The sequence below is a fragment of the Astyanax mexicanus genome, chromosome 4 (genome assembly GCF_023375975.1).
Source record: "Astyanax mexicanus isolate ESR-SI-001 chromosome 4, AstMex3_surface, whole genome shotgun sequence".
Classification (NCBI taxonomy): Eukaryota; Metazoa; Chordata; class Actinopteri; order Characiformes; family Acestrorhamphidae; genus Astyanax; species Astyanax mexicanus.
The window spans coordinates 40500129-40515990 of record NC_064411.1 but is presented as its reverse complement, the minus strand read 5'-3'; the positions used below and the strand labels follow the sequence as shown (position 1 = coordinate 40515990).

Sequence of the window (15862 nt, the reverse complement as noted above, 5' to 3'; positions counted from 1 at the left end):
GTCTTTCTGGGATACAGTGGACAGTACCTACCTAAAAATGGTCCAGGAAAGGACAAGCCCAAGGCTCATTGATGGAGGCTTGATGGAGACTTACTATAGGTGAATGAATTTGACTATCCCAACACACAGAAGCTGTTCATAGTCGTAGCTCAAGCAGCAATCAAACATCTGCAGATGTTGGAAACTAAAGGCACAACTGATATGGTAACCCTGAAGAGGAACTGAGACTTCCTCCACAGCACTGTTGGACTCAGATAGCGCAAACAGCAGCAGACACTTTATGGACATTTTTATGCTTCCAGCCCTCCGTCTGCCACCTACTGATGAGGAAGCCACACCCTGAGTTAAATTAACTGGCACTGGGACTGAATGTGTGGAGCAATGGTGTTTATGTCAAACGTTCACTCCAATAAATGTGAATGTGAGAACAGGAAGTCTTCAGATCAGTGTAGTAGTAAAGTTTTTATCTTTGTGGGAATTAACAGGTAGAATTAACTGTCTGAACAAAAAATATAACAAATGCCAAAGAAAACATTGTGTTACATTGCGAAACAGCACTGACACAGTGAGGCCTGGACACCACAAGACCACTGAAGGTGTCATGTAGAATCTGGCTTTTCCTGTAGGTTGTGAGGTTGAGCCTTTACAAGCCTGGTTTCCATCCAAAGTTGTGTAAAAGGTTTATGCACCTGAGGAAGTTGAATTATTTTTTTTATCTGTGGAAACTTGACGTTGATTTAGATGTAAGCTACCATGATTAGACGTGGCTTCACAAGTTTTTTAAAGATAGCGAGAGATTCTCCTGATCTTGTAGTGGAAGAAAGTTTGTTCCACCATTGGGGAACTCTGTATGACAGACAGGACCATTAATGGCCCAGCTAATGAGGGCTGAAATCTGTGTGCTTCCCCAGTGACATTCACCACATATCTGGGAGCACAAACACAATAGACAGTCATAGCTTAGTCATTTTGAGCCACCAGTCAACAGTAAGGGAATTGTCACTGCATAAACTTGGACACTTAGAGTGTAGGGTAGTATATGAAGTACAGGAATTGTGGGCAAGTATAGGAAGTGTAGGGTAGTATACAGAAGTATATTGAATGTAGGGTAATATAGTGAGTGTAGGGTAGTATAGGGAAGTGTAATGAGTATAGCGTAGTATAGGAGTGAGTGTAGTGTTTTACAAGAAAGAATAGTGAGTGTAGGGCGGTATAGGGAAGTATTTGGGGTGTAGTGTATTGTAGTACAGGGTGGTGTAAGGAGTATATGGGGAGTATAAAATTAGTAACCCCTTGGATAATTATGAATGGGTGGAAAACAAGTCATATGTTCCTTTTTTGGAACATTTTTAGTAGGTACTGATCTAAAAAAAAAAACCTGTCTGATACTTTGAACATATTCTGCCCGAGATGTTTAAAACATCACAGTTTAGTTCCTGTCAAACCATCTCAGATTCTTGACTACACTTGACTAGTTGGCCTGCTTCCAACAATTTCAAGAACTGACTGTTTCCTTTCTGCCATATATATACGTTATATTGTAACATAGCAAAAAAAAAAAGATCTTGCATTCGTATTCTCTAGTTGTCATTTGCTGTCTCCACTCATCGTATATAGTAGACTTGAACCTAGAGTCGATAACGCCACATCATTTCCGTACACTGTCTATCAGCTTGATATGGAACTGAGTTCCTTGGAGCTGCATTACGTGGGAAATGCCTGTGGAGAATTCTCTGTTCTGTTCAGATAACCGTGTCTGAGGCTGCAGTGTTTATACTGACTTCCCCCACTGGACCAAACATATATTAGCCAACTACAAAGGCAAGATCAACAGCAGGATGACAGATTTCTTGCATATTATTTTGTACACGCAAGGGCAGTTCAGGACAAGCTTCTGAAATGGAGCAAATGGACATGTTGAGCATTTTTGTTTTGTGGGACTTTGTTTAGATTTGAACTTCCTTAAAATGGCTACTGTGCCAGTGGCTGTTTTGTTTCCCATAGAGGAAAACTTCCCTCTCTCGTCAGCAGCGGTTAGATTCATTTGGTTACAGTTTTGGGCTTGGTACGAGTTTGCAGTCTTCTTGTCTTTGGTGTGAAGCTCAATGTGCATCCTGGGTGATTCCAACAATAATGATCACCAAATTGTATAGCCATTTAAAATTGGCATGGTAAATGCATTTTATATATTATCAGTGCTTGTGGTTGTATTTATTACATCATTTCAGCTGGAGGAGGAAGGGGCAGTTGCGGTAAGAGTCTTCCAGTTTTCTTTGCACAGTGTTTTCTCAGAAAAGATTTGACCTCACACTACAATAAGAATGTGGTCATGGGCGTCTTTGAACATCTCGAATGTGGTTTAAGTGTTCGGATTACAATGTGTCCGTGAGACAAATTGTATCTCACTCTGTCCACGTTTAAGAAATCTCCTTCTACGCTCCTTCACTATTGGTTTCCTCAGTCAGATGATTACACACAACCTTGTTAACTCATTTAGTGTATTTTATGCAATTATCTAATCAGCCAATCATGTGGTAGCAGTGCAGTGTATAAATTCATGCAGATACCGGTCAGCAGCTTTAGGTAATTTTGACATTAATCATCAGAATATTGATTTTTGCTGATGCTGATCTTCTTTTATATTTTTCAACAGCTTTATTGCACTTTATTATCAATATTTAAAAGGGCTATAGTTACTTCCTCATGTCGAGATTTTTATGGAGTTTTATCTTTCCTTTATCTGTCGCTGTTCTACACGGTGCTCTGCAGTGCCTAATTCATATTTCTGTTAATTGCTGTTTATAAATAAGGGTTAATCTACAGTTACGTAGATGCCGAAATCGTAGGTGATATCTGTTGTAATCAGGTGTAATCAGATTTTGACACAAAACTGGATGTTTTAGTTTGTATTGTATTTATTAGGTAATGATTGACTGCCTTAACTTCCTTTAAATGGTTCTAAAATCTGGACCAATCTGGAAAGGGTTTTTACGCTGCAAAGGGATCAACTGTGGATCATTTGATCCAGACACTTTTAATTTAACCAAATTTTGTTTTGTTGTTTGTGACGCCTTTCGTTCGAACCAAACTCAGAAGTCTAAAAGAATTATTTTAAACTGTAAACAGGAGTCACAAAGTGAAAAAGGCTAAGAACCAATATAATAGACTTTGCTTTTCTCTCTTTTTCATCCTTTCTTCTGTCCATTCTGTCAAAGATGTGCCACAATGATTGATTCAGCTTGATGTGACACATTGCATGAAGATCATATCGTTGTAGGACTGCACACGCTGCAGACCCTGCAGCAGAGCGCTTCCTCCAATTTAAATAAATCCTTGTGCCATCCGGCACATGATAATCACACACCGAGAGGCAGACTGAGAATTATCGAGCGAGTGCTGCAGAAAAAAAAGGAAAGCCAAGCAGTCTTTGACAGGCCGTCTTTGTAAAGGCAGGGGAGCGCACGGGTGGTTGCTATAGAAATACCTTAACAAGCACTTTTCCAGCCTATAGCTGCGAATGCCGGCCAGGCCAACAGCTCTCATCTCTGCTGGAGTCCAGAGATTAAACCCAGGACTGTCTGGAGGTTCAGACGAGCGTCTTGAGCAGGCCCACTTCCATTAGTACCATTAGTCCTAAGTGGTTTTTAGGGCTTGTTTTTTATCCATTCTGTGGCCCCAATTGCCCTTTTATGATTTATAGCCAGCTATTTATTCAATTAATATATGAAGAAGGGTGTCTCTGAGGTATTATGTTTGTTTGCTTGACAACAGTTGGCTTTAAATTGTGTGGTCAGTCGTCTAGATCAGTAAATGGCTTTTTTACAGACCAACTGACCTTTTTCATTTATTTTTGATACAACAGCTGTGTTGTTATATCAATTTTATTATATATGTTTTTATTTTTGTTTTCCCCTCAGATATTTGTAGGCTAATTTGTCTCCATTATTCAAATTTAATTGTTTGGTAATTTTTTTTACCCATAGAGAAAAAACACAAAAAAAAATATACAAACCTTTTTGCAGGAGTTCTTCTGGCCTACTTACGTCACATGCACTGCCTCTAAAAAAGGATCTTTTTTTTTTTTTACTGAACGCGAGTGGCTGGTGGAGCGATGGAGAATTCAGAAGGGGAAACTCAGACCTCAGTAGCTCATTCACTCATAATAAAAACAAAGTGTGTAGTTGAAGTGAAGTTTCTGATTGAGCACACTCTCTCTCTCTCTTTAAGTGAACATAACATGGAATCAGATTCATCCACTCTAAAAGGAGACCGCATCACACCCACCCAGTTTAAAATGATTCTTCCCCATGCTTGGTACCGTTACCCATTCTCACCAGAGAGAGCCCTGAAATCCCAAAACTTGGAGACATCAGCTTTAAAGGTATATTCTGTAGGAACCGATAGCAAGTGTGTGAAATGGCTACAGCAGTCCAATTTCAAAACACCACAGAGAGTAGTCTGCCCCGCCCACCCCTCCCCAGCCACAAAGGTTACTTGTGTTGTCAAATTCAGCAGGCTGGATCTACACAATGTTTAGACTAATAGGAGAGGCAGAGAACTAATATGAGCGAGAGGAGTACGAGCAAGAGGAGAGAGGAGAAATACAGCAAGGAAGCGCCGCGGTCGGCGAGGCTGTGCCTCACGTAAGAGACAGCTCGTCCCTAGTAAGCACATCTAGTGGTGCTGATAAAGTACCTGACTGAATTTGCTAGCCAGTTAGCTTAACTGTTCAGAAGAAAAGTAGCAGCTCTGGGTTGGTCTTTTAGTCTTTTTGAGCTCTAAGTTCAAACTCACTGCCAAATATTCACTCTTGTTATATTCCTTCTTTTGTCATTCAGATTTTTTGAGACATGCTGAGGCTTTTTAAGCTGTGTAGCAGCTGAGGTTTAACTGAACCACCTCTACTAGCTAGCTCCTTTGCTGCAGCACCGATCGCTGTAGTGTAGTGGTGGGTGCTGGCAACCTCGGGGGTGGGGTTAGTGATGGGTAACGAGCAGCAGGCGGAGTCAGAGGACAAAATTGACACAAAACTCCGGGACGGAATGAAAACTTAAAATAGGAACGTACTGCTGAAGCCCTGCTGACAAGAGCTGCCAGTGCTTTCACTCAACATGTTTCCTTAATATCTGATGATACATCCTGATCATTTTATCATTTACTACTGAGAATTAGTTACATATTGGTCCTTTAAGCACACACCTATGCAACTACTTGGGACTAGCAACTGTTTAGCAACACCCTAGCATCCACAAAAAAATACCAAAGAAACCATTAAAGCAGTTTTGAAGTAACATCTTAATAACCCGAAACCCACCTTAGCAACCACCTAGAAACACCTTAGCACTCTGTTAACAAAGGAAACACTCTTGAACATGGCTTGTAGGATTTCTATTTTCTTGCAAACATAGTAAAAAAAGTGTGTTGCTGTAAAGCTGCTTAAAGCTCGAGAAGTCGTTTCCCTGTCCAGCGTGAAGCCGAGCCCTCATAGCGGCATGTGCTAGCTGGAGCAAATGTGAATGTGCAGGATAAGGAGAGCCCCATACCAGGAGCAGCTGGAACAGACATTCACACCTGGCCTACTTCAACCCCCACTCTGAAAACCAGGCTTCCCTTCCAATAAATTACAAAACCAGTAGAGCTCAACCAGTCTGTTTACAGTGTCCTCCTGCTGGGTATACTATGTGCATGGTACAGGGTACTGGTTCCATTTGTTTATTTGTTTGCACGTGTTAAATTTAATTTTTGAATTTTTATTTATGATCTGCATGTTAATCAGATAACCAGGGCTGGTGATATATAAATGTAAATCTGCTGCTTAGGGCTTTATCAATAGGCAACAAGAAGATAAGGTCAAAGGTATACAAATCCATTATGCTTATCAAGGAAAAACAGCAAGAAGGAAGCAAAGACAATGAACAATGAAACTAGAGTCAAATTAGAATTTCTACTTGTCCAACCATCATGATATTTGGTGAAAATGTCAAGAACAGCTGCCAGGTTCAAATTATGTCAAAAATTGAAGAACTGCACAAATAGACATAGTAGATTTTGTATGTGTACGTCAAATAGTTCAATTAAAGCAACAGTCCTTGTGATTTTTTTTTATTGAGAGTATTACAAGAGTTGGGTGGTGACAACACATTATATTCTGATAAATGGTTTCCTAATGCTTTACAACCATCCTTGACACATCTAATATAGTCTATATATTATTTCTAAAGACATAAGTGTCTAGTAGGATTTGGTTGGAGCTTTTATGGCCATGTCACATGACATTTCTCCAGAGAGGTCTCTTTAAATCCTCCCCAAATCCTCAAAACTTACAGACTTATGCTTCAACAATAATAAAAACTACCATATAGCTTCTATTGAGTGCTGGATTAAAGCTCACCAGTTGTGTCTATTTCTCCTTTCCTCTGCAGAACAAAGAGAAGGAGAGGATGAAGGAGCGAGAGAAGGAGGCGCGGGAGAGGGAGGCGCGCTACAGTAACGGCCATCTCTTCACCTCCCTCACTGTATCAGCCACCACACTCTGCTCAGCCTGCAACAAGAGCATCACCGCCAAGGAGGCCCTCAGCTGCCCCAGTGAGTCTCACACACACACACACACACATACACAGATGCAAACACACACATACCTATTAGAAGGCTATTATTCATGACCATTTAAACTGTAAGGGTCTTATATTTTATCTACGCTTCTTCTATAGATAACAGTATTGGAACACCTGCTCATTCATCCGTCGTTTCTTCTGAAATCAGGGGTGTTAAACTCTTAAAGCTTTTGTCACATTGCTGTGAGGGGTTTGACAATGTGATAATGAAGTTTAGCTCCTACACAGGTTCCTCTCATACCCAATGAGGTGGAGTTTTAGAGGGTGCAGAATAGCGTGTTAATGAAGCTGGTCTCAGGTCTGTGAATTTTCTGGAGGCTCTACCGGTGTGAATTTGTCAGTGGTATGCTGACTGTGTTCAAGTATGGGAGAAAATCAGCGATACGCTGACTGTGTTCACACACACACACACACACACGGGGTGCAGGGGAATTCACTAGAGCGCATGCTAGAGCGCTCTCTCACTGTGTGCCACGTGGCAAAGTGCAATTTATCATCATCCAGTGAAGCCAGCAAAGCCCTTTTACCACCCAAAGGAGAGTGCCAGATTTGTGTGTGTGTGCGTGCATGCATTTTGGCACAATTTCAGGGCTAGAGCACTCTAAATTTGTAGCGAAAATGAAGCTAATTGGCTTTAGGCAAAAGCTCTATTTTTGCACATTTACACCTATAAAACATATGGGGCATACGGGCATATAAGACAACTGCATGTAAGTACATACATATATGTAATACGTATATTCATCTCTGGAATAAATTAAGAAAAATTAAATGATGAGTTTCTTTGATTTTACCAAATTTAAAAAATCTGGAATATAATCAATAGGAAGATGGATGATCACAAGCCATCAAACCAAGCTGAACTGCTTGAAGTTTTGAACCAGGAGTGCAGGCATAAAGTTATCCAAAAGCAGTGTGTAAGACTGGTGGAAGAGAACATGCCAAAAATAAAAAACAGGGTTATTCCACCAAATATTGAAATATTGATTTCTGAGCTCTTAAAATCTTTTTAAAATGAACTTTTTTTTGCATTATTTGAGGTCTGAAAGCTCAGCATTTTTTGTTATTTCAGCCATTTTTCATTTTCTGCAAATAAATGCTCTAACTGACAATAGTTTTATTTGGAATTTGGAAAAAATGTTGCCTGTAGTTTATAGAATAAAAGAACCATGTTCATTTTACTCATACATATACATATATACATATACATTGCATATAAATAGCAAAATCAGAGAAAGTGATTTAGATACTGAAGTGGTCTCTTAATTTCTTTCCAGAGCTGTATATGCGATGTATTACTGTTACATACAAATACTACACTTATGTTATATATATGGAACAGATATTGTTACATATAAGTGTTCAAATTTGTATAATACATATAAAATGATAATATATATCATATAGTAACATATAGATGCATATGTATGTCATATATATATATATATATATATATATATATATATATATATATATATATATATATATATATATATATATATATATATATATGAGATATGCTTTTGTTATCCACATATTTACTGTATGATGTATACTCGCTGTATGTGTCCTCCTTGTCCTGACACTGTGTGTGTGTTATAAAACATACTCTTTAGGAATAAAACAGTTTAAGGGGAAAAGAAAGAGAATGAGAGATGAAAAGAAGAATAACGGCAGATGGGAGTAGAGGGTAGGCAGGAGAGCTAACTGCAGGGATCTCTCCTGCAGCCTTCTCTCTCTACACTTTCTCTCTCTCCTCTTTCCCATCCCCCATTTACACCCTCCTCCCACCTCAGCCCCCCTCCAAAATCAATCAGCTGCTGACTTCCAGCACCACCCCCACCCTCCTGTACCGCCCAGACAATAGTGTCAGTGTGTGCAGGGAGAGCCCAGCAGCCTCTCCACCAGGCCAGAGGAACAGCTGGAGGATAGAGAGTAAACAAAAAGAAAGAGAGAAAAATGTAGACGAATAGAAGTGTTAAAAAAATATATAAATAAATAAATAAAGGTGATTGTGGCATTACAAAATCTGCACCACTTTTGTAATAGTGGGATCCATTATAGCCAGTTATAATCAGGGATGCATATTAATTATAGCATAACAATCCAATTAAAGCATGACGTATTGTTTTTATTGTCTATATTCTACTAATATGTTCCCCAAGTCTTATTTTGACACCCATTAAAATAAAGGTTTTAATTGGTTTCCTGGCTTATCTGTATGATTTTGGGGTTGTTTAACAACTGTATTTTACACTGTTATATATTTTTAAAAAAGTGCTATTAAGGATTTTAGGATTAAAAATATCTCTTTGAGTGATGCCACTGAAAAAACAAAAAAAATTTGTTCCATAGAGAAGCTTTTCTCTATTAAGATGTGCAAGGGAGCGGAACCTTTCAAAGCTTAATGAACCTCCTCATTAGAGATTTCTCGATTTTGATATGAACTGTATAAAATCATCCACCTGTGGTGTGAATTATATTGCACTGATGTTGCTTAGTTAGCTGCAGTGCTAACAGCTGACCTCAGCAGGCTTGGAACGTGATGCTAACAGTTTTTCCAAGCTGCAATACTCGATGGTAGTTGATGACAGGTAGATGACACTGTGCTGTTGGAAATGTTTAGTTTTGTTTGCTATGTTGATGTGTATCATTTCTGTACCTTACTCTGAACCTGCACTATGAAGCTTAGAATAGTTGGTTATCCACAAGTCTATTAAAGCTGTGATTGGAATAGACACAGCAAAAGGCTTTGGCAGGCTTTTAGCATGGTAGCCATGTTGTTAATTGTTGTTCAGAGCTGGATTACTTGGTGTTAATTGATGGCAGGCTAGTGGAAATTTTCCTGTTTTGTTATGTTTATACGGTACTTTGGTCTTTAGTTATAAAGCTCAGAAGAGTGCCATGTAGCTGTCAGCTTAGTGTAGGCATTGGGCAAGTTCTAAATATATATATGCATATATATTGAATATATATTAAATTATTGTCCAACCCTACTTCACATACACAGAGTGCAAATAGTTCTTTCAGCACTTGTATAGTAGAATCAGTTTTGGTTCCATAAAACAGTGTCAAAACCATAAAACTGGCCATCAATTTAGTTTTATTTAGTTAGTTTTTATTTTATTTAATTTGTTTATCTAGTTATCTGTTCAGCAACCAGCACATATTATCTTTCCAGATAAGCTGTACTTTCTTATGACTAGATATTTGTGATTTCCCTTCTTTTTTGCTCTAAAACATGTTGTGAAACAGAAATGTTGTTGTAAAAACAGAAAACAATCAAAATTATTATGTCATTACTTTTATCTTTTTGCATTTTATTTAATACATGTATAAATCAGACGAAATTACTGCACCAGGTGATAGAGATAGTAAGGGATAGTGTGTAAAGTGTGGACACCATTGAAAAACGTAAAACATTCACAGCAATATGGAGTCTTTTGTATTTCTAGTACATTAACAGTTTTAATTTCGACTTTTGAGTTTGACTAAAACTAAGATATGTGATGGTGAGGAACCATCAACTTTAGAATCATAAATGTTTTGAACATTTTCTAAAGGTTTGTCACTTTCATGCATTTAATTTACAGAATACTTCTTTTAAATATGTTCCAAGTGCGTGTGCTAAAGCAGTATGTAAATGTCTGCATGCAGTAGGGAGAGATAAAGAGAGAGAGAGGAAAGGAGGAGTGGAAGGAGTGATGATTTATGGTGGTGAAGGTGAGGATGCATCTCCTGAATGGCTGCTGGAAGGCAGTGCTGGGTGATTCTGGTGTCCTTGCGAATGCTGAGATCAGCACTACCTCTCCTATCTGACCTTGCAGAGAAGCCAATGCCTCCACTCTCCTCCGCATACAAGCATGCAGCATGCAGCAATGCGGCTAAATGCGGTGGGTAGGTGCATTAGTGGGTGGGGAGGTGGGGGTGAATATTAATATCTAGCTATATTAATTACTGTCAATCGGCCACCGTTTCTTTGTTTCCGTGTGATAGGTCATATCTCTGTAGAGTTTAATGAAATATTAATATGAATTAATGGATTCATGTATTATATATCACTTACAATCATTATATTTTTTCATATTTTAAGGTAATCAGTTGGTTTGCAGCCTGTGTGGCAATATTATAGTGTATGTATCATGATACAGGAGTAAGAATTCCATATATTGCAAAATACTGTACACTGCAATACTATAAGCCAGACAGTATATGGTGATTTATTGTAAATAAAATTGTAGGACATTGTTTATTGTTTAAAAATAATTTGCCGTTACATGCAAATAAACTGAATAAATTTTTTTTTTTCCAATCAGATCAGTGAGATTTTCCAGTAGGTAGAGTTCGGGTTTGGCTGAATAATTTGGGCAAAATTTAAATACAATATGCTACATATATTTAAAAAAATTGGATCAATACAATATAATTTAAATACAGATAAAAAAATGCCTAGAAATAGGGGTGGGCAATATTATATTGTATACAATATATCGTGACGCAGAAATATTGTGATATTAAAAATCCATATCGTGATAATAGGGCTGTTCTGTCTTAAAAGTGGTCTATTATTTCTGTGAAGCTTTAAGTATAAATTGTATTTATTGTATAATTGTTTTAGTTTGCAGTTTATATGCATGCACTAAATATTCTGCAATATTATTTGCTGCATTATATTATTTTATGCTATATTATTTATTTTGCCACATTATGATTATGCTGTTATACTCTTATACTATATTCCTGAAATTAATTAATTTTTTTTCTGTTTTCCTATATCGCAAGTATGTAGTTATCGCAAAAATACCCTGAAATATAGTGATATTATTTTAGAGCCATATCGCCCACCCCTACCTAGAATATCCACAACACATGCTTTTACCTACAAAGTATTAAAGCATTAATTTGCCATTTCACAATAATAACATTTTATTAACATAAAATACATGCACATGACCTTGATTAATTATTGCTGACCTTGATATAAGGTGATGTCAAATTGGTATAAAAGAGGCTTTTTTATTTTATTACATATTTTTTGCATTTTATATATTTAAACTACAATCATCCCAATGTCTGAATGTTATTCTTTTTTTGCATAATTTCTGGGACAATATATTGACCCAAAATCTGTTATCATGACAGGCCTAATCCTGATACAGTGATAACAAATTAATGTATTAGGATGTATTGTGATATTGTAAGGGAGGTATATAAATACATATAAATAAATACATATTTTATTTGTCATAGTCCTGTTTTTCAGAATCAATGCAATGTTAAAAATCATATCACAGTATGTTGATATATCAGTATTTTCGTACACAGCGGTAATTAGTCAGTTTCACACAGAACGATGATTCAGAATAGGTCAAGCTATGCTGAGGTTAAACTGAATAAATGACGATCTTCAGCTCTTAATAACAGTAAATGCAGTGTTGAGTACACATTAATAGTGTTGTGACACAAACCACATGCGTGTTGTGACATTTATGTCAAGTGCAGTGTGTCATGCTGCCACATGCTGTTTCAGTGCTGTCAAGCTGAGTGACACTAGCAGTTTACGTCCCGAGTGATTTGCAGACCTATAATTGCACCCCATGCTCTGTGACAGCCATCAAACCCCACTGAACTAATGCAGATTTACACAAATGGGTGGAAATAGCCCAAAGCAAACTGACTAAGAACTAGCGGTAGGTTATGTACAACATATTTGAAGTGTTAAATCAGTGTGTTTGAGCGTATTTAGAAAGTTTGACTTAAGGCCTCTATCTTCCTGGGGTTCAGTAGTTTTTCTTAAAGCTATTTTCTTTTCTAAGTTATTTAGTGGATAGATATAGAACAATTTAGATAATTTAAATTCTTAAATGATGCATTTTTTTCTTGGCTAATTTATTTTTCAAATACAAGGAAAACCTCTTTGATAAGATTCTTTACAGAATAATTTAATAACAGCTTTAAATGTCAAAAATGGTTCCACTTTTCCTATTATTACAAGTTAAAGAACCTTTTTTTAGAAGTAATTAGATGCTTTTTTGCTTAAAATGGGAAGTCTTTTCTTCTTTTTGTTTTAATACTTTAATGCAGTTGTGTATTGATAAACATAATTAATTGTATTTGCATACAGTTTAATTTCTGTTGTAGGATAATTACTGTATATACTGTCGCTGTCTGAACAAAACATTTATGTCCAAAATAGCAACTTTCACAACAGAAGTCAATAATAGAACAATAATATAAATATAAACAATAATATAAAGTCATTTTGAAGCATTTATATATAGTTTTGTATATATTTATATATATATGTTTTCACACAATATTGGACAAAACCGACATTTTATTTTTCAATAGACAACAATATTAAAAATACAGGAATTTTAATCATATTCCTCCAGACATCAGTAATCCAACCTTTCATGGTATTAATAATGCACACTGCATATCAAAGATTGGAGTAAAATAAATGATACTGGGCAGATATAATCTGCATCTGTTCATGTAAAAAATGAGAACAGTGCAGATTTCCCTTTTATATCAGTCACGTTGTAGCATTTAAAAATTATTTTTGTCCGTTGTAAATTAATTTTATAAATAATAATTAAATATTTTATTTACCTTATGTGACCCTGCACATTCTGAGAGATATTAAAATATATATTTATATAAAGGGAAGTAGAGGAATCATTAGTTAGCAAGCTAAAAAAATAATAGGGACCTGAAAAATACCTTTACTAAAGAACATTAGAAGAACGTTGCTCAAGAGAGGTTTTATAGTTATATAGTTAATATGACCCTAAATACAGCAGAGTTCCCACAGCAATTAAATTAGCCAAAAATATAGTGATTTCTTTAAAAAAATTATCCACCATGTTCATGCAATTTAAATTATCATAAATGTATTCATCTTCTACTAACAAATATAAACGCAGAATTAATCTCCTGCCTCAAGTGTTGATACAGTGATTTGTGAGCCAGAAATAATGAATATAAAATGACAGCATGCTTTTGTTATTAATGACTGCATCAATAAAGGGTTAACACCCACCCTAAATAAATATATATATTATACTTGATTTTATCTATGGTAATGTAAAGTTAGATTTTAAATAAGCAGTCTATATCACAGTGCGCTGCTTCAGTGAGTGCACTGGAGGTTCAGCCTGCCCTCGTCACCTTGACATGTGGTGGTTTTGAAGCAAAAAAAAAAAGAAGGGAGGTGGGCTGTGGGGGGTTGGGAGAGTTCTGGCCGATGGCGAAGGCAGTAATTGTACGAGTCTGTTGCCTGAAGGAATGACAGGGCCGGTGTATCCGTGTTCCTCTACGGGACTGTTCTGAGGAACTGTAGCAGGGGCAGTAGGAGCAGTAGCCGTAGCCCAGAGCGGGGCAATCGATTCTGTATGGAGGGTGTAATTAAATCTGGAAGGCGGTATTGGACCGCGGATGAGGTTGGGAGGGGTGTCTGTGAATACATTATCATTGCTGATGACACTGGAGGTTAGTGGAGGAGAGGGGGATTGAGATGTGGGATAGAGTGAGATCAAGTGGGATAGAGTGAGTGAGAGAGAGTGTGATTTTGGAGAAATGCTTTGTGATCTGCTCAGTACTTTAGGCATATATTATTGTTTAAAAACTCAAGCAGCACTGCTGTGTCTGATCCACTCGTCCCAGAACTATCATGTCAGTGGAGTCAGTGCAGTTCTGAGAATGAGCCACCACACAATACCTGCTTTGTGGTGGTTCTGCTGGTCCTGATCATTTAGTAATAATGATACTATAAATAATAGATTATATGAATAATATAGAAATGGGAATCCAACTGGCTAAGCTGTCCAATAGTCCAGTTGTTGCAACATGCCTCGGACTAGTTCGGACTGTCTGCTACCGATAACATACACAATGATATTAACTGTAATGGATATATAATAATATAATGTCTTTTTAACATTCCTTTAAAAGCTGTCTGACCAGAGGTAGGATGGTCCCCCCTTGTACATAAGCCTTGGTCCTACCAAGGTTTCTTCCTCCTCCAGCTCTAAGGGAGTTGTTTTGCCTCCGTTGCTCACTGGAGGTTCTGAATTGTATATTCCAGGGTTTGTACGGTCATGAAAATCCTGGAAAAGTCATAGAATTGAAAAATAGCAATTTCCAGGACTGGATGAGTTTTGGAAAAATAAAAATATGCAGGAAGTTTTGGAAAAGTCAAGTAAATTTGGTCTACAAATATTTGTGTTTAAGTTTATCGATGGAGAAAATCTATTTTGAGCTAGCGAATATGTCAGGTCAATAATTAATTAATTTAAGAGCTAATTTAAGCCTACACAATAGAGTTCCCAAGATCTGACACACATTTTATTATTGAAGATTGTGTGTCAACATTTTATTCATTTTAGACCTACTATAATCAATTTTAATTATAGTTTTGGTTGATTTTTGCTTTTATCAAAGTCATAGAAATGTATTGGTTAAAATGTATGTGAACCCTGGTATTCAATAGCTGTAGTGCCTGATTCTCTGTCCAGTGATCACATTTCTGTAAAGCTGCTTTGTGACAACATCAGTTGTAAAAAGTGCTATACAAATAAATTGGGGCTGCCAGGATTAGTCAATATAATCGACAATGTCAGTTATTTAAATTTGCCGACTTCAAATTTCATTGTCAACGAATCATTAATTTGTAACAGTAACAGTACCGCATTACTTTAGTTTGTGTCTCTAAAAGTGCCCAAACACTACAGATTACATATTTACTCTATAAATATCAGTACTTTCCCTAGACGTTTAAATGGCTGGTAAGTCATATTTTCAGCTCTTTCTAACATTTTTAGAGATGGAGGACATGGTAGAAATAACCGTTGACTAATCGACTAATCGAAAAAATAATCATCAGATTAATCGACTGCCAAAATAATCATTATTTGCCGCTCTAAAATAGATTTGATTTGATTAGGCAGATGCTGACACTGTAGCACAAGGATTGAGAGTTTGAATTCCATCCAATGTAATGCTGCCTTACCATCAGTAGCCAGAGTCTGAGAGAGCACAATTATCCATGTTCTTTCTGGGTAGGTAGATGGTGTTCTCTCCCCGTATCACATTCATCTGTTCACCATTGTATTCCTGAGTGGCCCAGGCTTCTGTTGGCTGATGATTTGGAATCGGGTATCCGGTGCTTTCCTTAGCAGCAGTCCTCGGAAGTGGGTGGGTTATTTTGCTCTGCTTAAATTGGGTAGAAAAATGAGTAGATTTTT

General features: G+C 37.0%; 1 protein-coding gene across 4 annotated transcripts in view; it reads left to right on the top strand.

The window, feature by feature from the left end:
- arhgef2 (rho/rac guanine nucleotide exchange factor (GEF) 2) overlaps positions 1-15862 on the top strand; it is a 98029-nt gene that overhangs the window by 54494 nt on the left and 27673 nt on the right. For all 4 annotated transcript variants that reach the window (XM_022679109.2, XM_022679110.2, XM_022679112.2 and 1 more), the window contains one exon: positions 6423-6585. In XM_022679109.2, the coding sequence (XP_022534830.2) occupies positions 6423-6585 (163 nt within the window). The remainder of the gene's footprint in view (positions 1-6422; positions 6586-15862) is intronic.